General features: G+C 40.4%; 1 protein-coding gene across 13 annotated transcripts in view; it reads left to right on the forward strand.

Annotated features, from left to right (window-relative positions):
• atp2b2 (ATPase plasma membrane Ca2+ transporting 2) overlaps nucleotides 1-25,457 on the forward strand; it is a 217,933-nt gene that overhangs the window by 92,132 nt on the left and 100,344 nt on the right. For all 13 annotated transcript variants that reach the window (XM_022682415.2, XM_049471421.1, XM_022682416.2 and 10 more), the window contains exon 2: nucleotides 1,108-1,779. In XM_022682415.2, the coding sequence (XP_022538136.2) occupies nucleotides 1,581-1,779 (199 nt within the window). In that variant the 5' untranslated portion in view covers nucleotides 1,108-1,580. The remainder of the gene's footprint in view (nucleotides 1-1,107; nucleotides 1,780-25,457) is intronic.

Raw genomic sequence — 25,457 nt, forward strand, 5'->3', positions numbered from 1 at the left:
GCTGTCATAACATTGCTTTGGAATTCCTACGTTTTTTTTAAGTGTAAGCATGTGATTGGTGATGACTTGCTAAACAGTTGCTGTGATATCCCGGGTGGTTGCTGTGGTGTTGCTAGATGAATGGTATGGTGTTGCAGGGTGGTTGCTTGTCATAACGTTGCTTCGGAATTCACATGGTTTCTTACGTGTAACCATGTGATTGGTGTGGACTTGCTAAACAGTTGCTATGGTATGCAAGGTGGTTGCTGTGGTTGCAAATGTGTTGCCAAGTGGTACACCATGTATTTGGTTGGATGTTTTTTGGTATATCGGCAAACCTTACATCATTGATCTAACACACCAGGGATTAAACCTGCAACCTCCTGATAACAGGGCCAGCACTTAGATGGTTGCACAACTTCTATTAATTGTCTATTAACTAATTACATAATGCTTTGTGGTTAATAAATAATAAGCCTGGAGTTTACAGGGGGTTAACACTCATGAGGTACCACATTTTGTTGGCAACTCATTGTGGCGTAGCAGCTTGGCTTGGGGAGAGACGGTTGGATGGACACCCAATCTCCACCCATCTCACACACACACACACACACATGTGCGCGCGCACACACACACACACACACACACACACACACACACACACACACACACACACACACACACACAAGCCATCTGAGGATGAGTGCCGGTGTGCCATCGCACAGCTGTCAGCTGAGTGAGATGCGGCTGCTGCAACACCACAGTGAGAGAGCCAGCCTCTCTCTCTCTCTCTCTCTCTTTCTACCTTTCTCTCTCTCTACATCTCTCTCTACCTCTCTCTTTACCTTTCTCTCTCTCGCTCTACCTCTCTCTACCTTTCTCCTTCTACCTCTCTCTCTCTCTCTCTCTCTCGACCTACCTCTCTGGCTCTGCTGCTGTGTGTGTCTCTCTCTTTTGTGCTGCTTGTGGCTGAGATTCACATGCCCTTATCTCTCTCTCTCTCTCTCTCTCTCTCTCTCTCACTCTCTTGCTCTCTCACTGGTCCACCCCCTTCTCTCTCTCCCCCTCCCTCCCTCCTCCATCTCTCTCCTCTCTCTCTCCTCTCTCTCTCTCTCTCTCTCTCTGAAGGAGTAATGGAGAGGATCACCATGTAGACAGCAGCCGAGCAGAGGACGGGTAAGAATGGGAAACCGCGTATGGAGCGACGCCGGACTGCAGCCGTGGTGAGCGCGGGCATCCTCCTCAGGACCTCAGCCGGGCTTCCCTGGACAGCCGGCCGGACGCTCCGCTTTCTGTCCTAATACAGAGGAGCCTCTCCTTCAGTCTCAGACACTGGACTGGATTTGTTTTTTCTGCCTTTTTGTTTTTTACCCTTTTTACACATTTTTGCGGGGTTGTCGTCTATCCGTCTATCTATGAGCTCAGATTCTTTTTATTCACAATCCCGTTATTCCGTCATTCCCGTTTTTCTTTACTCGGTTTGTGCTGAGATCTCTTCCCCCTAGCCGCCCCTAGAGGCTCGCTGGCCGTGCAGCAAAGCCTCTCTGTACCTTCCGAGACCTTCAAACCGAGCCGAGCAATCCAAGCAATACTCCGCCACCATGGGGGACATGAGGAACAGCGATTTTTACGCCAAGAACCAAAGAAACGAGGACAACCATGCCGGGGGCTTCGGCTGCACTCTGGAGGAGCTTCGCTCACTCATGGAGCTCCGCGGATCAGAGGCTGTGGTCAAAATTCAGGAGGACTATGGGGACATGGAGGGACTGTGTCAGAGGCTGAAAACCTCGCAGACGGAGGGTAAGTCATCCTGTCTTTTATTTATCTTTTATTTTTTTCCTAAATGCATCCCGTCCCCTTCGTCCACCCCTACCCTCTACCCTCCCCTGCACACTCTAGCACTGTGGGTGCAAACATTGGGTGACTCATTCTAATGATTATTGATTTTTTGTTGCTTGAGTCTCCTTCTATCTTAGATTTGCATGCATGCACCGAAAGCAGTGAGAGCAGCAAAAGCAGCAAGAGCAGAAGTGCAAGGCAGTACAGGTGTTTCTTACAGGTCTTTTTATCATTTGTCTTTTCCAACTTGTCCCTCATTTTCCACATTTCCCCCCGGTTTTCCCTTTTTCCTTCTGCTGCTGGCACAGTTATGAAGCAGAATGTGTCTCCCAGGCAACAGCGCAGAGGTCAAACTAAATTCGCTACTTCTTAAAACGGCAGCGCCGTTGAATTCAGCATGATTTGAGAACACTGAGTTACTGCCGTATCGCCTCTCTCTGCGAGGAATCCCAGAGAGCTTCTTGCGCATCAGAAATTCCTCTTGTTACTGGAAATGTGGAAAAAGGTGCCTACCAGAACCTGAGTGGAAAGTGATGCCATCAGTGTGTTTGTGTCGTCATGGCTTATCTGTTACATGATAGGAGGGATAGCCTGTAGCCTGTGTTCTGAGATACTGAGGTAGACAGGCTCTCTTTAGGTTATGCCAGTCTGCAGACATTAGAGATGCAAAAAAGCCAATAGCCAGTAATTCCATTACTGTACGTTTTTAATGCATTGGTTGATACACTATATATGTCCAAATGTTTGTGGATGCCCCTTATTTATGTGGACGCCATTATAATGAATGCTACTTTTTAGCTATATGTGTCAGCATCCATTGCTAACACATATGTGCAAATGCACACATACAGCTTGTCTTGACCCTGTCAAGAAGTACTGCCAATAGATTAGAACACCCTGGATAAACAAGCAGATATATATGAACCTATTGGCACCATGGCTACAGTCATATATGGACTCATCCTGAGTGTTATTAAGAGCTGTGGAACTGATGGTGGTATAGTGATCATCATTCAACATCCTAATCACAGTTAAGGCTCTAGTGTAAAGCCTTTCTTGGACAGTACAGACAGTTACTCTAACAAATTCTATATATGTATCTACAGTATATAGCTTTGATGTAGAATCCTCCCATGCCAGAAAATGTTCCACTATGGTTCTTCAAACCACACACAGCCAATACAGCTAATCACTCAAGACAGTGATCTCTTTATCTTCTAAAAACAGACGAAAGGTCTCTAAGCAAAAGGCTTTAGTGCAAGAACCCTTCCCTTGAGAGGTGGTGGCTTCTGTCCCTGAAGACGTCTGAGCTTTTCTGTCATCTCTTTGCAAACACCACCGGCTGTTCGCTTTCGGAGGAAGGAGCAGGCTGTGACTCGGCTCTGCTAGAACAACTTGGGCTGACACTCCGAGTGCGATGTGATAATGAAGACAAATGGTCTCATCTAGCCTCGTTATTAAGCATGGTTCTGCATTTTTCCCACTCAGGGCACAGTCACCTTCATGTACCCACCGACTGTTTCCATTTACTGACACATGACTAGATGCATTCTCATGACACAGTTCCTAATTAAACCATTGCTTCCAACATGTGAACAGATGGAGGTTTGTATTCACACTATGGTAGAGTTTTTTTTCCAGACAGGGATTAAGTCTAGCCTTGGACTGCACAATTTAGATTGTAGATTTTAAATTGGAATGAGAATTTTGAAGATTTTCATGACTAGGCTTAATCCCTGTGCAGGAAACACTGAGCACCGAGCTGTGGAACTGTAAACTGTGTTCCCTCGAATGATGGTGCTCCATCCAGTACTATTTGGATGAGATTTGCTGGTTTGTCGAGTTGTGGATTAGTTAAATCTAATCAAATCCTTATAGGAATGCTTCAGAATTTTCAGTAAAGAACCTTTTCTATAGACAGTAGATTAAACTTGACATACTTGATTGGTTTGTAGAAGGGCATGTGTCAACATTGGCATGTTGTTAGTTTGGTGATTTGCCTTTTTTAGGTGTTCTGCCAAATTCTGTCACCCTGTCCTAATGTGACAAATGTGTCCAAATCTTCGAGTTAAGATGTGTCCTGCAGCAGAGTGAGCGTAACAAAGTCCAATTGGATTTCTTCTATTTCTGATTAGAAATAAGGGTTAATCTACAGTTACAGTAGGTACAGGAAAGTCAGATTTCAGCAAAACACCAGTTTTTTTTCTTCTACTGTATTGTTTAATAGGTAACGATAGCCTACCTCATTTTTTGTTTAATTAGTCCAAAAGTCAAAACACTTTAGTTTTTTTTTTACACTGCAAACGAACAGGACATTGATTGCATTGATTCAAATTGGGACCACCACTTTTGATTAGAATACATTTCTTTGCTTTAATGCAGACATTTGGAAAACACATTTCTAGAAACTTCAGGCTTAAATAAGTGCCTCTAGCCAGGTCAAAAATGAGCTGAAAGGTTTGAGGTAATGTCTAAAAAAGATCAAACCTATTTCCAATGACTTGCTGACATGGCACCCATACCTTAGGTCATAGTATCAGGCCAAGAGGAAGACATCTCTGTCACAGCTTCATCGGCGGTAAACAGTTTGTCTGCTAAAGGCCCCAGGGGACGACGGTGAGTGTTTGAGATGGCTATTGTATGCTAATGGAACCAGTGTGCTCTGCCCCGGCACCAGCTGTGAACCAGCGAGAAGTGTCTGTTCCCTCGCCGTGGTTGTCCTCCCCGATGACTCCCTCTGTTCTCATTTCTATTTCCGTCTGATGGCCCACCTCACTCCATTTCGGCACCCGTCCTTCTCCTCCACAAGCCTCCGCAGAAAACTAAACGATTCCCTCCACCTTTTCTGTAGAATCCACTTTTCTCTACATACTAATTGCTTTCTAATTACTTCTTAGCTGGGAAAAAAGCAGACTGCAGTCACTCCTTTTGTATCTGAATCTAAAGCCTATATGCAAATGAGACAGCTTGCTAAATGACCGGGTGTGGGCGAAGGACATTTAGCCTCGCTTTTAGTTCAGTTCTAGCTCCTGGAAAGGTGGAAATGCAGCAAAAGAGAACTATTGAGATATACACTCTATGGACAAAAGTATTGTATATAATAGTACCATATAGTACAGCTAATTATTTCCATTGTTTCTTATTGAAATCAAAGGTATTAAAAAGAGTTTAATACTGACTTTTGTTGGAGTAACAGTAGAAGGATTTCCACCAGATTTGGAACACCAGTGCTGTGATGATTTATTATATTGCTTTCAGTGACAAGCGCATTAGTGAGTTCAGGAAGTTGGATGATGGTCACCACCACACCTTATGCCAAACTCCCCAACTCATTCCATCTACAAGTATTGGATGGAGCACCATCATCATTCTAGAGAACACAGTTCCACTTCTCTTTATCTCAATGCTGGGGCCTTATTTCCCTCTTAAAATTAAAACTGTGGAGAAACCCCTAGGGATGCTTTGCAGGACCTTCAAGAAAGCTTAAAGAGCCTTAAGGAAAATTTGTTTCTAAAAGTCGTTTCTTGATGGTCACTTAAAGCACCTCAAGAGGTTTTCTGAAGTTTCAAACTGAGCAACCCCTCAGGAACATACCTCCTTATGCCATGACATACATATACCATTAGCCATGGTGCCAATCTAGTTTATCTAGTCCATCGAGTCCTGTTCACTCTCTGTAAACCGATGCTAGAGCAAAGCCAACTAAAGGGTTGAAGGTCAATGCAAGCTGGCAAAACACTACAAGCTCCAAGCACCGAAAACAGGACTTGACCACAGCACACAAGCCTCTAGACTCTACCCATTCGCACCAAGGCCTGAGCTTGCATCCGACTAAAGGACACAGTTCTGGAGCAAGCAAGAAGGGTGCTGACTATCTTCGCACCACTATCTCACCAACCTCACTCTTTCCCATGGCTAGTTAAGCAGCGTACAACCTCGGCAAGTCTGTGCCACCCTCCCCCTCAGCCCCCTTGATGAGCATGCTAATCTAGTCCGCCTGCCCATGTGCTCATTCCCCTCTGACACATTCTATTTAATCTCAGGCCCACTAGGAATTGCTCGGAAGGAGCACAATCTCCTCTAATAAGGACACACTTTTTTGCTCACTAGTATTGCTGCCCTCATTCCAGCAGCCATTCTTAAAAGGAGCAAGCGTTCCCTCTGAGAGTAGATTATAAATTATGGTACAGTTTTTTTCCACCCTTCGAGGGTCAGGCGCTCCCGAATGGATGACCTTGGAGTGGAGCCGGAGTCAGCGACGACAGTCTTTGACACAGAACATAGAAATAGATCATAGAGCTGGTAGGTCATGATGGTGGTTTCAACAAACAAGGTTAGTAAAGTATTTTTGTAAAATTTGAGGGCCACAAAAGAAGGAATTTATTATAAGGGTGCTTTCAGCCTTGACCTGAATAATTGCACCCAAACCCAGGGTTGTAGGCTCATTTAGGGGAGTTGATTTGTCTGAATTTCTTCTGAAGTGTGAATCGATTGTACCATACAGTTCATACATCACGTTTGTGCGCATGGCTTTGCGAGTTATGATCCTGGGGAAGATGGCCAACACTCAAACAGAGATGAGCACCAGTTATTGGACCTAAGGCAAATCAATTAATGAACCACTAGTCGAGTTATTAAAGTACAGTCAGGTATGGATAGCTTCCTTAAACTGTGGACCATACCAGGCCACACTTGATGTAACCCCAAGATCACATTCTTCTGGAGAAACAACTGATCTGAAGGGTTTCTCTCCAGATCAACACTCTGGCCCTGCCCAAGGGCAGCTCAAGGGCTTGTTGAATCCGTTAAAATGAGGTCTACACTGCAGTGGTGAACGAGTTCACTCAGTTGTACCCATTTACGTTATGGCGTGTTAGTCCAACGCTATGACTCATCTTGATTCAACTGTGCAATGCTGAATCCCAACTGACTTTGAGCTCCTGTGCAGGTGCTCATTTCGACATGCCTATTGTCGAGTGTTCGCGGAGCCCAGATGAAAGGAGAGTGGCATACATTTCACCACGCTGGCAGCAGGCAGGTGCGCTACGCCTCGTAAAGTGCAACAGCTGACTCCCCTGTTTCAGGCCTGTGAAGCCCATGCCACCTTCCTCCGCCTAAGACTCCTGATCCGTCACTCCGGCTCACTGCAGCCTCCCTGAAGGCTGCCGAGCACCATTAGCTGGAGACGGGGAGTTTGCTGACTAAGATGCCTTACTTGTTGTGTTGGGAACGGCTCCTTTGATGTCCATCCCTATCTCCCTGTTGACCTGTGCTGCTGTAATGTGTGTGTGGGCACAATGTGGTGCTCAGTGTTGATACTGTATCGCCATGTGTCACCTTGTCCCTATGCTGTAACATTGAGCCTACGTTTCAGTGCAAATTGGCTTGCTGGCAGACACATGGGGCTGAGTCCTAGGACTCTGGCAGGGTACAATGTCTGAGCAGCTTTATGAGTGGTAATTGTCCAAGCTTAAGGATAATGGGTGAATGAGTGCCTGAGAGTGAGGACAATTTGGGCAAACTTGCTGGGGATAGGTCACACTACTAGCTAATTCATACCTACTAGCTTCAGTGATTTTACCTGAGGTCAATGTAAGACTTGTTTTTTTGAACAGCATATAAAATGGATTGTTACATTAAAACCAATGCAACATATGGTAAAAAAAGAGTAAAATGTGTAGGGCTTGTAACATCATCAGGCTATACAGATGTACTCTGTATCTTTTTTATTTTTTGAGGAGATTCAGAAGAAATGCTGGAGCTTCGCTTGCAACATCAGTTAAGTGCAGTCATATTTCTTCTACCAAGGCTGTCAATCTTAAATAAATCTCATGAACATCCAGTGTTGGCCTTGTCACTTTTGCTTAGATCAGTAGTAGCCCTGGTGACCTCTCAGAACAAGTTGCTGCCTAATGAAGTTATATGCAGTTTTCTGTCACATCAGTGCTTCAGGGTCACATTATAAGTGAAGAAGTTAAAAGAAATTTGTCCTTGAGGAACTGCACAGCCTATCAGAGGGATTTTTTCTATTATAGAGTTGAATGGTTCTGAGCGTGGAGTTGAATGGTTCTATTTCAGTGGGCTCAGCCCAGTTTTCGCAGTTTGGTTGATTAACCAAACTTGGGGCCACAGAACCATTTGGGGTAGTATGGGATATGTGTGAAAGTGATATAGACCATATTTTGGTCTGTGGGTGACATGCTACAGTCTTTCTCAGAGTGTAGTCTTTGCTATGTAGGATAAGAAACATCACCAATACTCTGGTATCCATGTACAAAACCTGTAGCTGTCAGCTAACATTATGGTAGCTTTGTGGGACGAAACCTGTAGTCAGCATGCTAACATCGCAGTTGCTAAGCTGCCTGATGTCGATGGATTAATGCTACTGTGAGTATATGGGATAAAACCTGTAACCAATGTCCTAATTCTGCAGTTGCAAGCAATGCCAGACAAGGCCGGTCACTGGTATGCTAACAGAATTAGCATCAGCATGAGTGTTGGATGAGGCGGACTGCTGGAGTGCTTGCATTACAGTAAGGAGATATGATGAGGTTAGCCACAGAACCATTTGGTGGAGACCAAAAAGAGTAGTCAGGTTAATGAGGTAGAGATCAACTGATTGGCTCAATATTTGCATTGACCAGGTGCTCCAAGATCGATATAGGACGAGGTTGCTAGCTGGTGTGGAAATGTGGTTTTCAGTATGTTAGCATACTAAAAAATTCTAATGAGTTCTCACTCGTGCAGAAAGGTCCGGCACGGCCTTAGTAGCCATTTGGCCTTGCAGTGGAAAAAAAGGCCATAGTAACTTTAGCATTATCTGTTATTTCACCTATTTAAAAGTGATAATTTTGGATTAGTCTGCTTTCCACAGCTCAGTTTCGTTTAAGGTATTCCTGTGATGAGGTTAGAGACGTTCATGATTTCATTTCCTGTGCTGCTTCTGCATGACATGGAGTCATTTCCCCTAGTTATCATTTGTCCCACGATTCCATTAGTGTCACCGACATGTAATTTTCCCAGAATGCAGATAATACAGTGTAATTCCATGCGGAATGTAAAGATGTCATTCCATCATACCATCATTCCATTTCATTTTTCCGTGGCGGGGACGTTATCGCCTTAGTGCAGTGACACCTCAATGTTATATAGCTTGTGAGAATCAGCAGTTCTGCAGGGAAACTTCTTGATAGAATGAAAAATCATGAGGATGGTCTTTCCACCACAATGAGCAGGGGAAGCTGAGCAGCCCAGGCGGCCATATTGATGATGGCCATTAAAACCCAGTGACCCATTGGTTATATAGAGAGCAAGGTTATATACGGTTTGAGCAGGATTGCCGCATTTTTCTTAAGGGAAAGCCTTGCTGAAAGCAAAAGTCATTTTCTCAGAATGATAGCACACATTAAAGAAACATGGAGTTATGGTTGATGCACCAAGGTACACTTTCTTTGTGTAAATGGCCACTTTAAATGTGGTAAAAAGCTGTTATTGTACAGTATCTTCCAGAGAGCAGAAGCCATGGCTGTATATGATAATGTGAAATGAAATGCATTTTATTATTTATATTACTGGCCTTTCAAAATAACAAAGTTGGTAAAAATTATTAAGGGAAAAGAACTAGTATCATGTCCCGTGACTTTTCACAACACTGCACTGACCATTTGGATATGCGGACGGGTAAATACCCTACTTTTGCTCAACTTTGGAAATATTTCATCACAAGTTGAGATTATAATTGAGTTGAATTGTTAACCTCTTGCTAGTGCACTTTACAATTATATTTTACAAGGATAATAAAAAATCTATGCAATTATGCTAAAGGTATGTTGTTTTTTTAAAGAATGCCCCAAAAACATATGGATCGTATATATTGCTATTTAAAATCAAATACAAATGCAATTCTTAATGTAATTATGGAATGATAGTTATTACACCTATATATTTTTTAAAGATTTTAACACTGTTCTGACTCCAGTTTGTTTGGTCTGAGTGTGTAATTGTGGAGTGTGTGTGTGCAGATTTTTGATTGGACAGATGTTTTTTATATAAACTATCATATAAAAGTCCTTTTTTTCCATTAAGAATGAATGTATCACAGTGGTGCTCATCCATCTACTGTACTTTTGCTTGATCAGTACACATGGTTTCAAATATACTATTTCAGGGTGGGTCTCGGAGAGCATTTCAACACATTACATATTGTAGCAAATATAAAAGGTTACATGGAATATTTTTACTTACTTTTAATCAGGGCATTTAATGACTAATTCAACTTTTTCAAACAGTTAAATGAGGCTCTATCAGATCATGCAATCTCACATATTTTCTAGCTTTAAAACTATAAACTTCCAGAAAAACTAGCTCTGTAGAAAAAGCAGTGTTCCATATTTAACCTGGACACAGTTTAATATGTCAGACATTAAACAAGTAGAACTCGTGCTGTTATATAAATGTAAAGGGCAATGAATTAGGATCATGCTTAATACTCAAATATCACAGGGGTTTCCCACTGAGCGGGCGGAGTGAGACGGAACAAAGGCTGACAGATTCGGAACCCTGGAGAGGCTCCTTTGAGAACTTCTGAAGGAGCTAGAACTTTCAGAGTGAGGGAAGGGAGGAGTTTAAGGGCAGGTCTGGCAAGAAGCTTCCAAGAGTTCAGGTGACACAATCGGTTCACACTCGTTCAGATCAGAGAAAGTTACGTCTGCCTCTATCCAGAAAACCCAAAGCCCACACTGTGTGGCTGGCCCAACTGTAAACCCATTGGCCAAGGGGGTTAAAATGTTAAGGGTCCATAATGCCCACCTGGAGAACCATTTACATTTACATTTATGGTATTTAGTTTGTAGAGATTAGAATTAAAAAATACACCAAGCTTTGAGAATGTTTAGAGAAATGGTAAGTCTTCAGTCAGCATTTGAAGACCGCAAGTGACTCTGCTGTTCTGACACCCAGACGAAGTTCGTTCCACCACCTTGGACCTAGAACAAAGAAGAGTCAAGATGTTTGTTTTCTGTTGGTCTTCAGCTCTAAGAGCTCTTGATGCTGATCTGGCTTTGTCCATTGCCATCAAGAAGGAAGAAACTGGTCTGTTTTTGGCTTTGTAGACCAGCATCAGGGTTTTGAGTCTGATGCAGGCCGCAAGAAGAAGCCAGTGGAGAGAACACAGCAAAAGAGTAGCACGACTGAACTTTGGAAGATTAAAGACTGAAGAGTCGAGCTGCCGCTGATTCTGAACTAGTTGCAGGGTTTTGGTGGTACGCAATGGAAGACCACCCAGTAGAGAGTTGCAGTAGTCAAGTCTTGAGAAGACGAGAGACTGCACAAGCACCTGAGTGTCTTCCTGAGAGAGAAATGGTCGAATTCTTCATATGTTATACGCAGTAGAAATCTGCATGACCATGTCAGATTTGCAACATGGCTTGAGAATGAAAACTGGTCATCCATTACCCACCTAATAACCAAAGGTGGAAAAAGTACTGAAAAATAGTAATTAAGTAAACGTACCTTTACTTTGCTAAAATTCTACTCAAGTACAAGTAAAAGTAAAAAGTACTCAATTTAAAATTTACTTTGAGTAAAAGTTGTAAAAAAGTACAAATCATAAATTAAATAATTATTAAATTAAATAATTTGGACCTTTTAGGCAGTATTTCTTAAGACCACCCCTTAAAATATTTTCAAGAACAAGTGGTATAGGTTTCTATGATCCATTTTTTGTCTTTACTGTTAAAAGGTTATGGTCATATAGGTGACTATAAACTGTAGTTTTATAGTTTTACAGTTCATTATTATTTTTTTAACTTGCCATTGCTATGCTTTAACTGCTATTTACGTTTTTTTGACATCCAAGCAAATGTTCCTTATAAAAACTTGGAAACATACAAAAAGAATGTTGGTGGGCGCATGTGCAGTGCCGTAAAGAATCACATATCGATGGGTAGCATAACCCGACAGAACACCGGTTCCCCCGAGCCGCGCACACAGACCCCAGGCTACACAGCTGATTCACACAGCGTCTATCCCGCTAACCATAATAAACACTGCATGGAGAAGTTCAGCTGCGCGACCATGGAGAACAAAACTCAATTTGTTTTTTTATTCAGACAATTGTTTTTTTCCCAGCATTTTATTTTTTACTCAGTAGTGGGGAGTTTTCCAATGTAGCGAAGTAAATTACTTGTGTCAGAATGAACTTGAGTAAAAGTAAAATTGCCTATTTTAAAAACTACTTTAAAAAGTACAAATTACTCATAAAATCTACTCAATTACAGTAATGTGAGTAAATGTAATTAGCTACTTTCCACCTCTGCTAATGCACCTCTGCATGCAGGCACTTTGCGTGCTAGGTGTGGATAGTCGGGGTATTTAGGACTGAACTATGGGTGTATTATCATTGCAATAGTGTCAACACTCCTGACCACTGGCTTTACGCCTGCAATAAGATGGAGATCAGCTAATGAATGCGCATATTTAATACAGAAAATAAGCCGTCCAGGTCTGGATCTGTTGGATATGGAAGAATTCACAGCCATAGTCATGAGATTCACTGCAGAGCCAATGGTTTCTAAGCGTCTAGGACAGACTGTACTCAACATGTCTGACGGGAACACAGTGTTCCGGTGTTCAATAGAGTTGCTAATAGAGCTGCAGCAAAACAACAAAACATGCTCCAAAGCTCACATCTGGCCAGGACAGCTTCACTAATTATAATTTAAGATAGGGATGCACTGAATATTTGGCAACCACAATTAGTTGTCTGAAAATGCAAAAAAAGGACATTGATTGTTCATCTAAATAAGTGAAAATACTGTGTGATTTATACAGTGTCTAATTGTACTTTATTTTAAAGGAGTAAAAAGTAAGAAATAAAAGTGTGTGTGTGAAAAGGCTATAGCAATCTAATTTTAAACCACTGGAGAGAGTTAAATGCCTCACTCGGGTTGCCAAGCTGAGGACACTAAACATGACAAGCAATGCTATAAACCAGCTCATGTGAATATTATATAACTCTTATATTACCACATTCAGCTAGTTAGCTTTATGCACTGTTGCGCTAGCCTAAACCAAATTCGTTATACTGGGAAATAAAGCCCACTTCCTACTCTGAAAAAATACGCACCCTAGAGTTATAGAGTGCTATCTGCTTAGTGTAGCAGATAGCATATTAATCTGCAGCCTGATCTAGATCCCAGTTATACCTTGCCCTTATTGGTTTCAAGCAAAGTCAGTGAAGGCTGGAAATGAACAGTTAAGTTAAGCAGGTTAAGTTGGAGGCCACACCCACACAAATTTCCATGACTTACTGCACAGTTCTAGTTAGAAAATACTGGGTTTAGCTCTGCTGACAAGAGATGGCAGTGCTTGAACTTTGCATGTTTCCTTAATATCTGATGAAACATCCTGATCATTTTATAATTTTCTGCTGAAAATATAATCCTAATTGGTCATATTAGTAATATTGTGTTTTGTTGGTATTTCTGCTGAGGTGCTAAAAAATGCTTTTTAATTACCTTTTTATATAAAAAAAAACTAAATATGTAGGATAAAAGTGTTTATAATCCTAATTGGTCATTTGAGTAATATTGTGCTTTGTTGGTACTTCTGCTGAGGTGCTAAAAATTGACACATTTTTTGACAAAAAAAAAACCCAATTAAAGAAAATCTGTGAAAACCATGTGATTTTGATTTCAGAGCAAAATGTTGTTTTTAATTATCTTTTTTCCAGGAAACAAAAACTAAATATGTAGAATAAAAGAGTGAATAAATGAAAGAAAATCTGTGAAAACCATGTGATTTTGGTTTCAGAGCAAAATGTTCATTTTAATGACCCTTTTTTGAGAAAAAAAAACTAAATATGCAGAAAAAAAAACTACTTTAAAAAGTACAAATTACTCATAAAATCTACTCAATTACAGTAATGTGAGTAAATGTAATTAGCTACTTTCCACCTCTGCTAATGCACCTCTGCATGCAGGCACTTTGCGTGCTAGGTGTGGATAGTCGGGGTATTTAGGACTGAACTATGTGTGTATTATCATTGCAATAGTGTCAACACCCCTGACCACTGGCTTTACGCCTGCAATAAGATGGAGATCAGCTAATGAATGCGCATATTTAATACAGAAAATAAGCCGTCCAGGTCTGGATCTGTTGGATATGGAAGAATTCACAGCCATAGTCATGAGATTCACTGCAGAGCCAATGGTTTCTAAGCGTCTAGGACAGACTGTACTAAAAAGAGTGACTCAATTAAAGAAAATCTGTGAAAACCGTGTGATTTTGCTTTCAGAGCAATGTTGGTTTTATTTACCCTTTTTGGAGAAAAAAATGAAATAAGTAGAATAAAAAAATGAATCAATTAAAGAAAATCTGTGAAAACCATGTGATTTTGCTTTCAGAGCAAAATGTTGGATTTAATAACCTTTTTTTAGGAAAAAAAAATTAAATAAGTAGAATAAAAAAATGAATTAATTAAAGAAAATCTGTGAAAACCATGTGATTTTGGTTTTAGAGTAATATTATATTATTAGTAGTACCATGTAATTGTCCATTCCTTTGTTGTCCTAATTAATTTTTTTGCGATACGTTGCTGCAATTGCTGCTGTTCTATTGTGAATAAATTATAGATGAGTGAAATTTGCATATCATTGCATTCCGTATATATATATACATATTGGTGTGGAAGAGGTGTCATATTTTCTCATATATGTTTTGCTAACAAGAACAATGAATTGAATAGTTTTAAGCTTTGAAAACACATTTTTAAACCCTATTTAGTAGAAGAGTTCTCAAAGTGCCTGAAAGCAGCAGCAGCAGCAGGATGTTGCCTGCAGGAAGTGTTCATCCGAGTGCTCATCATCCCGCATCATAACTTTTTCATGAGTTTCAGGGGCCGCTCGTCTCTTTAATGGGCGCCGTTGAGGCCAGTATACATCCGAGCCCCCTGCCAGTAACCCGAGCCTGATATCCCAGCTGGGTGAGAGAGGACGGCCGCTGTCACTCGTTCTTACACACACAATGCCGACGATTTCCCTGCAGGAGAACACACACACACTTACACGCCGTTCCAGAGCACGCCAAAGAGGTGCTGTCATTACTGCACTCAGCCAACTGCAACAGTGCATGCATGCATAAGTGCTGGCTGTGTCAGGGCCGGCGGGTCAGCTCTCAGGCTTAATGGGTCAAAATGCAAACACGAACACGAGAGCAGAGAAAGTGATAGCACGAGAGCTGAAGCGCAGTGTGCGTCAGATAAAAGAAAAAGAGATGTGCGTGAGATAAAAGAAATAAGAAAGAAAAAAGTTATCATGATATTTCAGGGTATTTTTAAGATAACAGTATTCTTGTCAATCTGACAAAACACTAAAATATTTTTTTGCTATTTATAGGTATATGTTTGAGTAAAATGAACCACAGACTTATAAACCACAGACAACATTTCTCCCAAATTCCAAATAAAAATATTGTCATTTAGAGAAAATGTATTTGCAGAAAATGTGAAATGGCTGAAATAACAAAAAAAAAAAATGATGCAGAGCTTTCAGACCTCAAATAATGCAAAGAAAACAAGTTCATATTCATAAAGTCTTAAGAGATCAGAAATCAATATTTGGTGAAATAACCCTGTTTTTTTAATCACAGTTTTCATGCATCTTGGCCTGTTCTCCTCCACTAGTCTTACACACTGCTTTTGGATAACTTTATGCCTTTACTCCTGGTGCAAAGATTCAAGCAGTTCAGTTTGGTTTGATGGCTTGTGATCATCCGTCTTCCTCTTGATTATATTCCAGAGATTTTTAATTTGATAAAATCAAAGAAACTCATCATTTTTAGGTGGTCTCTTATTTTTTTCCAGAGACGTATAGTGTACTTTAAAGCATTTCACAGTTGCAGTAGTCCAATGATAATGCAATGACAATACAATATTTCTTCATGTATGGCAGAATACAGCCATAACGGGAACTACTTTTTCTCCAAGGAAAGTAGAGCGAGTGTACTTTACGTGGGCGTGAGCAGGTTGAGGGGAGGGGGGGTGTTCAGTGGGCATGCAGAGGGTTGAAGTTACCGCAGTGCCGTCCTGGCAAGGAGATGCTCAGGTCAAACCCTCCTCCCTCTCCTCCACCAGCTGTCTAATTAAGTTCAGACAGCAGGAACGCCGCATCCACTTCAGGATCTCAGCAGATGTTGGTTTCGCCTAATGAAGCCTTACACACCTGTCCTCTTCACTGACCACTGCCAGCTCCGCAAATTCACTTTTTTACCACTAATTCTCAAATACTTCATTAATTATTCATATTTTTCACATTGATGATTGTTGCCCTGATTCAACTGTAAGATGTTAGATAGAGATATACTTGCTTTTAAACAAGTGTTTGTGCGTGCATGATGCTGCCTTGCATATCCTGTGTTTGTTTGCCACAATTTTAATTGTGTCCTCAGAAATAAACGTAAAGTGTGTGCGATGTGCAGTACACACACATAACTGCTAGGGGCCAGTGCGGCACTTAACAGCATCAAAATCACAGACACTTTTAAACAGAAGCTACTTGCGACAGTACGACGTGTCTCTGTCGAGGTGGTATGTGTAGGTGTCTTGTGGAGGCTTCCAGTTTTTTATACATTATAAATGAATACTGAAGTCATCCAAACTATGAAGGAACACATAATGAATCATGTAGGAACTTAAAGGTGTTAAACAAACCAAAATACTCTGTGGGCTCTTTTCTGGGGTGCTGTTAATTTGTGGTTTCTGAGTCTGGTAACTTTGATGAACTTATCCTGTGCAACAGAGGTAACTCTTAATCTTCCTTTCTTGGGGCAGTCCTCATGAGAGCCAGTTTCATCATAAGGTTTTTGGTGGTCTTTGCAACTGCATTTAAGGATAATTGAAATGTTTTGGCTCAACTGACCTTTTTTTTAGTTGAGAAGTTTTTGCCATATGGTTGAGAACATTAATCAAATAGAGCTTCACTGTATACCAACTCCTCAACCAACCTCTTCACAACTTCACAACTGATGCTCTCAAACACATTAAGAGGCAAGAAATTCCAGGAATTACCTCTTAATGACAAGTTCATTCAGCACAGCTGTTAACTGAAAGCCTGAATTCTAGGTGACTCTACCTCATAAAACTGACTGAGAAAATCCACAGATATGCAAAGCTGTCATCTGAGCAAGAGGTGCTACCAATCTAAAAAAAATGATTTATTTAAAACGTTTCTGTTTACTAAATAACTTCATATGTTTTTCTTCATAGTTTGAATAATTTTAGTATTATAGTGCAGAACACTTAAATATAATGAGAAAACTTTTAAGTTCCATGTCCAACTTTTTAACCTTTTTTCAACTTTTTTTTTTTACCTTTTCACAAGTATGTCTCTAACCTAAGTCCTATTTTCAGCATGTTTAAGTCTAAACAAGAACTGATACAGGAACATATCAATCAGTTGTGATGCTGTAAAGTAGCTATATCCTGCTAACTGCTAACGGTTTATATTTAATTCTTGTTAAATTAGTGTATTGGTATCTAAATCTAGTGTATTTTACTATGGTTGATTATTTTTTTATTGGCTTTTAAACTATTAAACCTACTATTTTACCATAATGCTAATTTGTGTAAGCCTTCCTGTGGGACTCTCGTTGAATTGTGATGCTAAGCTAATGGCAAAGGTTGGACATTTTTGGCTGTTCTCGGATAAACACCAATATTAAATATTTAAGACTGTGGACCCTATTTTAGCAATCTGTTGGCAAGCCATAAGTCACACACAATGCACCTTGATTTAAAGGCGTGCCAGTATGTCTTTGCTATCATAACGACAGGAAATGTATGCCTTGCACAGCTCAAAATGCATCATTAGCCATCATTGTCTTGATTTTCTAGAAATCATTTAACCATAACTGAAGGACTAAAATGCCCTGCTTGTGGCCCACTGCTAGTTTAATCTTGTATGTTTGCATTTCAATGTTTCATAATTAATAGTATATTATATATAATATTGATGTGTACTACGCATTTGGGCACAGCCTAGTTCAACTATATGTGGATTGGATATAAAGAAGTAAATTACAAACATGTATTTATATTATTCCTAGAAATCATTAAACCATTTCTGAAGGCCTGGCATGCCCCCAGGGATCTCCACTGCTTCTAAGACCCAAACATAATGTTCTCCCTCAGCCCATTAATCTGTAAGGATTCATTGTGTAATGGGGTTCAGTTTGTTTGCTGTTAGTGAATCAGGAGTGGTTTGCTGGAGGACTGGAGGAAATATCTGTACACACTCTGTTCCTCAAACGATCAGGCCGAGTGCTGCCCGGCTCTGCTGGCATTGCCAGCTCTGCCCTTCTTGGCATATTTGTTTGGTTTTTTTTCCTCTGTTTACTTGTGGTTTTATGATGGTGATTAGTCATCCTGTAAATCTGAATATTGATTTATAAATCGGTACAACTCTAATGAATACAGTGACTCAGCTTTGGTCAGGCACTTGCATCCATATTTACAGAACTTACAGATTTAATCTATTTAAGATTGATATGTTGATAAATATCAGTTCTGAGTCTTTATCAAATCTAAGACAAATTAAGCTGTATTAACTGTATTATCATTTTATCAGTTTATCTTTTACAGTTTATTCACACCCATCCATCCATCCATCCATCTATTCATCCATCCATCCATCCATCCATCAGTCCTTCAATCCATCCATGCATCTAACCATTTATTGATACATTCATTGACTTATTGATTAGCTCATTCATTCATTCATTCATTGTTTATCCATCCATCCTTCCATCCACCAATTCATTCATTTCCTCATTCATTCATCCGTCCATACATTTAGTTCATTTTATTCTTTCATATTTTTGTCTACCATCATCCACCTATTCGTTCATTCATTCATTCATTTAATTTCTTTATGCGTCTACTTAGCTTCCCATCAATTCATATATTAATCAATTCATCCAGATATCCATTTATCCATCCATCCATCCATCCATCCATCCATCCATCCATCCATCCATCCATCCAATCATTCATTCATTCATTCATTCATTCATTCATTCATTCATCCATTCATCAGTTTGTGCATAAATACATCCATTTAACCAACAGAAACATTTATACAGTTTCTGCTTTTGTAAATTACATTCAGTTTTATATAAAATCTCAGATATTATCTGTAATTAAATTACTGTAATTAAATATGTTTTGTATTTCCTCAAAATGACAGTTCTTCTACAGACATTTTTTTACAGTGTATTTGACTTTAATTTAGCAGTTTTTGCCTCTTTTTTATTTACAGTCCACCAAATTCCCCATGAACCTCTGTATCTCAGTATTCCACAGACTCCCATTAAACTGCCCTGAAAATCCTCCTAACCCTCACCGCATCCCAGCATGCACCACACTGTCCACCAGCGTTTAGGTTGTATTTCCTCAGTGCAGCAGCGGGCGGGGCTTGCTGGAGGTGATGTGGCTCCGACCTCTCGGGCTGCACTTCCTCCTCAGGTGATGAAATAACGAGCCGAGTCCAATTATAACCCATTAAATGCAGTGATCTCATTGGCCGCTGTGAGAATCCCCCTGCAGTAGCGAGAGCTGGACGGGATGCCTGATCTGGCGAGTGTCAGGTTCCGGCGGGTCTCGGCCCGGGGGGAAGTGTGTGTGCTGTGTGTGTGTGTTTGTTTGTGCGTGGTGATTGGACCGGTCCTGGGGGACTGGTTACACTCGGCCCGCTGGTCTGTGTTTGCGGACAGCGGGCCGGCGGAACCGGAGATTTCTGATGGCGGCCCGGCGGCTCTGCGGTCCCTCAGCTGTGCTGGTGGCCAACACTGAAACATGTTCCACCATCTGCATGACTGATCTTCAGCTCTGTGTTTACTGGACCTTCCGCTCGGCTGCACCTCTCCATTTAACCTTTAGCACTCACTGCATTATTATAGAGCCACAATACAAGTGTGCAGGGATTTAATATTCATTGATTTTTAATTGAATTTTAGACAGATTTGTTTAAAAGTGCTGATTTTTTCAAGATTTCCAGGTTAGACTAGGTTTATGTGCTATACAGAACATGCTCATGAAGTTCTACAAAGTTGTACAAAATCACTCGCACATAAAGAGATCTTACCAGCCATGTTCTTATCAGTTTCAGTCCCTTTCCGAATAAGACATTTAAGGGCTCTGTCACTTTTATGCAAATAAGCTGTTGCTGGCCATGTATTGCCATGTATATGCTGGGCATTTACCACAAGTTAATGTAAGATTGTGTTAAAAGGCAAAACACGAACAAGCTAGTTCATTCTTAACTGTGATAGAAGCACAAAACTCCCCAGACAGTAGGTACAGATCCCTCACTCAAACAAAGTCTGCTGGCTAATCCTGCTGTGTACTATCTGGGGTTTTTAACCAAAATGACTGAAATGGCATTTCTTCAACTGATCTAGCGTTAGCTGCTGGTTAAATCGTCAACTTTAGAGCATTGTATGTCTCCAGAAAAGGGGACAGGTGGTGCAACAGTTAATTATTATTGTCCAATTCATAATTCCTCTATGATGGGAGCTGAAATGAGCTTTAATTTTATGGTATTTTATTTTTCCGTCCAACCTTAAATGCTAGTCACTGAGCACAAGTTTACCTAGAGAGGAATGCCTTAAGTTTTCATAGAATGCCTGGAGTTTTCATAGAAGATTAATCAGATGATGCTGTTATTTTTACACTATTTTCACTGGATTCAAGTATAATTTATATTGAAGGACTAGTCCCTGAACTTTGAAGGGATAATGCTAAACCTTTGAAGGGATGGTCCCTGAACTTTGAAGGGATAGTACTTGAACTTTAAAGGGATGGTCCCTGAACTTTGAAGGGATGGTTCCTGACCTTTGAAGGGAAAATGCTGGACCTTTGAAGCGATGGTCCCTGAACTTTGAAGGGAAAATGCTGGACCTTTGAAGGGATGGTCCCTGAACTTTGAAGGGATGGTTCCTGAATTTTGAAGGGAAAGTCCTTGAACTTTGAAGGGATAGTCCTTGAACTTTGAAGGGATGGTTCCTGAATTTTGAAGGGATGGTTCCTGACCTTTAAAGGGATAATGCTGGACCTTTGAAGGGATAGTCCCTGAATTTTGAAGGGATAGTCCTTGAACTTTGAAGGGATGGTCCCTGACCTTTGAAGGGATAGTCCCTGAACTTTGAAGGGATGGTCCCTGAACTTTGAAGGAATAGTCCTTGAACTTTGAAGGGATAGTCCCTGAACTTTGAATGGATAGTTCTTGAACTTTGAAAGGATGGTCCCTGACCTTTGAAGGGATGGTCCCTGACCTTTGAAAGGATGGTCCTTGACCTTTGAAGGGATAGTCCCTGAACTTTGAAGGAATAGTCCTTGAACTTTGAAGGGATAGTCCTGAACTTTAAAGGGATGGTCCCTGAACTTTGAAGGATAGTCCCTGAACTTTGATGGGATAGTCTCTGAACTTTGAAGGAATAGTCCTGAACTTTGAAGGATAGTCCCTGAACTTTGAAGGAATAGTCCTGAACTTTGAAGGATAGTCCCTGAACTTTGATGGGATAGTCTCTGAACTTTGAAGGAATAGTCCTGAACTTTGAAGGATAGTCCCTGAACTTTGAAGGAATAGTCCTGAACTTTGAAGGATAGTCCCTGAACTTTGAAGGAATAGTCCTGAACTTTGAAGGATAGTCCCTGAACTTTGATGGGATAGTCTCTGAACTTTGAAGGAATAGTCCTGAACTTTGAAGGATAGTCCCTGAACTTTGATGGGATAGTCTCTGAACTTGGAAGGGATAGTCCCTGAACTTTGAAGGGAAGGTCCCTGGACTTTGAAAGGATAGTCCCTGAACATTAGTGCTTATTTCTTGGGTAATTTCTCACAGAAGCTTCAATAGATCATTAGATTACAATGAAGCTGCCATTTTTAGAAACTATACATAGATTGTACTGGTGTGTTGAGGCATTCTTAAGTAATTTATTCCTAAGGGTAAAAGGTATGATTTTTCACTCTATATAAGTCTGTGGAACCATGAGTGTTTGAAAGTCAACATTAGCCAACATGTAGATAAAGCCAATTCATTGTTGTCTGGAATAATGAGATCAATAAGCACACCAAATTTGGTGCAAATTCGACTAGCACATTTCCTGAGTTTTAGAGTACAGTATTAATAAAATAGAGTATTATTGACAGACTAACAAGATGCACACAAAAATAGTTTATGTCTATGCTATTAATGTACAGTAAATGATTAGTCTTACATGTTCGCTGATTGTTATGCTCAAAATATGAAGCACACGGTTGAGGCACAAGGTTCACTTTCGTTGTTGTCAGAGTGTTAGTCAGACCTAGAATGCTTGTCGCTAAGCTCAACACTAATGACTGCAATCCTTCATGTAGTTGTTGGCGCCGGTTCTTGATTTGACCGTAAAGCCGCAGCTCCACCGCAGCGTCGACCTGTCCCATATCAAATGCTCTGACATACAGTACACACACAGTGCATGCTGGGATATTGATTCAGGAGCACATCAATACAGCGTATGGCATATCACAGGAAGTTGCCATGGAAACTAGTTTTGGACATATCGCCGCATCCTGACGAACGACTGTGGTTCTTCTCGGTCTCTTGGTGATGGAGGACCTTCCAAGCAGCTTGTCTGAACAGAAACAGGATGCCAGTTACTTCGCTTTTGTAACATATGGCTCTGCTGTAGAACTTTAACCCCACCTGCAGACTGATGAGAAGCTGCAGGGGGATTCGCAAAGAACTGTCTGAAGGTTTTAAATGATTCCATTTTTAGTGAAGTCCAAGGAGAAGGAAGCTTGTGGTCAAAGTTATGCAAGCTCCTGATGAATTTTTGGCATGGAACAACTAAGCAGTCAGGTACCGCAGAAGTGTACTGCACTAATCTAACACTTCGTTAATTCATCCATTCGCCAATATTCAGAAAATAAAACATCACCCAGCTTAATTTAGGGCTTGTGTGTGTGTTATTGCTATCAGAACAATGGGAAAATGTTTGCCTCGCTCAGTTTAAAATGTGCTAAAGGCATGCACTAATTCTCTTAATTAATCAGGGGTGTGTATTGGGCGTAACATACAATAAACCAATCAGTGTGTCACTTCCCATTCCTGTTAAGAGCCAGGTGTGCGCTGACTCTGGTGGATTGCTATTTCAATAGGGCAGCTACCTGGACATTTCCAATGTTTCCATATCATGCTTTGGTGCCTACAAGTTGGGCACACACTTGAGTTGACAATTCACTACAAAGACAGCAATAAACATCTGACTGTTGACGTCTGTGTAGTTTGTTTTTAGGCAGTGGCACACCTGTGTTGAACACACCTTACTTCAAAGCCACTGTGTCCATCTGTGTAGATTAATTCACATGCATCGTTGCAATTTGAAGGACGCCAGAGGAAAGAATAGACTATTGGTGGGGTGTAAGATAGCAATGAGCATCATGACGTGCAGAGTGTAAGATATGGCTCCAGTTTGGGTGAAGTCTTAAGCCTTTGGAGTCCAGATTTTGTCTCCGTCTTACAGACAGATATTCTGAGAAGGACCTCAAGTGTTTACTAGAACATTTTAAAAAGTAAAAGCTTTATCTAAGACATATTATTATACAGCTCTGGAAAAAAAGAGACCACTTAAAGAGAGTTTTTTTTTTATTTAACCAAATTGAGTACCTCTGGAATATAATCAAGAGGAAGATGGATGATCACAAACCATCAAACCAAACTGAACTGCTTACATTTTTGCAAAAGTAGTGGCATAAAGTAATCCAAAAGCAGTGTATAAGACTGGTGGAGGAGAGATGCCAAGATGCATCAAAACTGTAATTAAAAACCAGGATTACTCCACCAAATATTGATTTCTGAACTTTTAAAACTTTATGAATATGAACTTTGCATTATTTGAGTTCTAAAAGCTCTGTATCTTTTTTGTTTTTTCAGCCAATTCTCATTTTCTGCAAATAAATGCTCTAAATTACAATATTTTTATTTGAAATTTGGGAACACTGTTGACTGTAGTTTTTAGAATAAAACAACAGTGTTCATTTTACTCAAACATTTACCTATAAATAGAAAAAATTGAGAAACTGAATCAGAAACTGAAGTCTCAGAAAATGTATATCTTAAATGATATGGTTTACAAATGATATATAATGTTTTGGGTTTAAAAGATCAGATTTTTTTAGGTGTTAAACAAAGTGAATTGTCCTGATATCATTGGATATCCCATATATCCAGTATTTAGGATTTTTTAGCCCTTATTTTTTTATAATCTTTGCTGGGTTTCTCAGAATAATCAGACCCATACTCTGGATTGCAGATTGCAGACGTAGCAAAACCATCTCAATCTGAGACTGAAAAACCCCATAGCAACAAGGTAGCTGTGACGTGGTATCCGGGTGACATATGTCCACGACGACGCGCTACCATAAGGAGAGGGTGGGGACGTTGGGGGGGGGGGGCATTGTGGGAAAACAGGAGTCTGTAGTACTCTTCAGCCGCAGTACCAGTGCACCAGTATCGCGGTGGAGTTCACCCAGTGCCTACTCTCGCCGCCCACATGATGTGTAGGGTTTCCATGGCAATCTATTTTTAGCTCCAGCAAAGGATGAAAAAAGAGAGGGAAAGCAGGGGAAAAAGACGAGTGTTAAAATATGCAGTACCGCTGTCTCTGTCTGTACCCCCCACACACCCCATCAGAATCTATATTCAGCCTGAGAGATGAGGGAGGGGGGGGGGGGGTGTTTAATATTACAGTAGATTTGAATTGGATAAAGATGCAGGTAAATCAGAAGAGGCTCTGGTTAGAGACGGGTGTTTAAATATGGAAGGATGCGGTCAGCTTTTACTGCGGACCAAACAGCCCAATAACACCAATCATTCTCTCTCTGATCCCCACACTGTAAAATTAATACCAAACATTTAATCATTTTTATACTTTTTTTTTATTTACTTTTTTTATTTTATTTTACAATGCAAAAAATGTAAAATAACATACAAACCCACTGTTATTTTAAAAGTACTTTAATTAATTAAATATGGTAAATAGAAGATTATATTTAATATATTTATAATTTTTTCTAAACACACACTAAATATATATATATATATATATATATATATATATATATATATATATATATATATACAGGGGTTGGACAATGAAACTGAAACACCTGTCATTTTAGTGTGGGAGGTTTCATGGCTAAATTGGAGCAGCCTGGTGGCTGATCTTCATTAATTGCACATTGCACCAGTAAGAGCAGAGTGTGAAGGTTCAATTAGCAGGGTATGAGGACAGTTTTGCTCAAAATATTGCAATGCACACAACATTATGAGTGACATACCAGAGTTCAAAAAAGCACAAATTGTTGGTGCACGTCTTGCTGGCGCATCTGTGACCAAGACAGCAAGTCTTTGTGATGTATCAAGAGCCAAGGTATCCAGGGTAATGTCAGCATACCAAGAAGGACGAACCACATCCAACAGGATTAACTGTGGACGCAAGAGGAAGCTGTCTGAAAGGTATGCTTGGGTGCTAACCCGGATTGTATCCAAAAAACATAAAACCATGGCTGATCAAATCACGGCAAAATTCAATGTGCATCTCA

This window comes from Astyanax mexicanus, chromosome 24, assembly GCF_023375975.1.
Source record: "Astyanax mexicanus isolate ESR-SI-001 chromosome 24, AstMex3_surface, whole genome shotgun sequence".
Classification (NCBI taxonomy): domain Eukaryota; kingdom Metazoa; phylum Chordata; class Actinopteri; order Characiformes; family Acestrorhamphidae; genus Astyanax; species Astyanax mexicanus.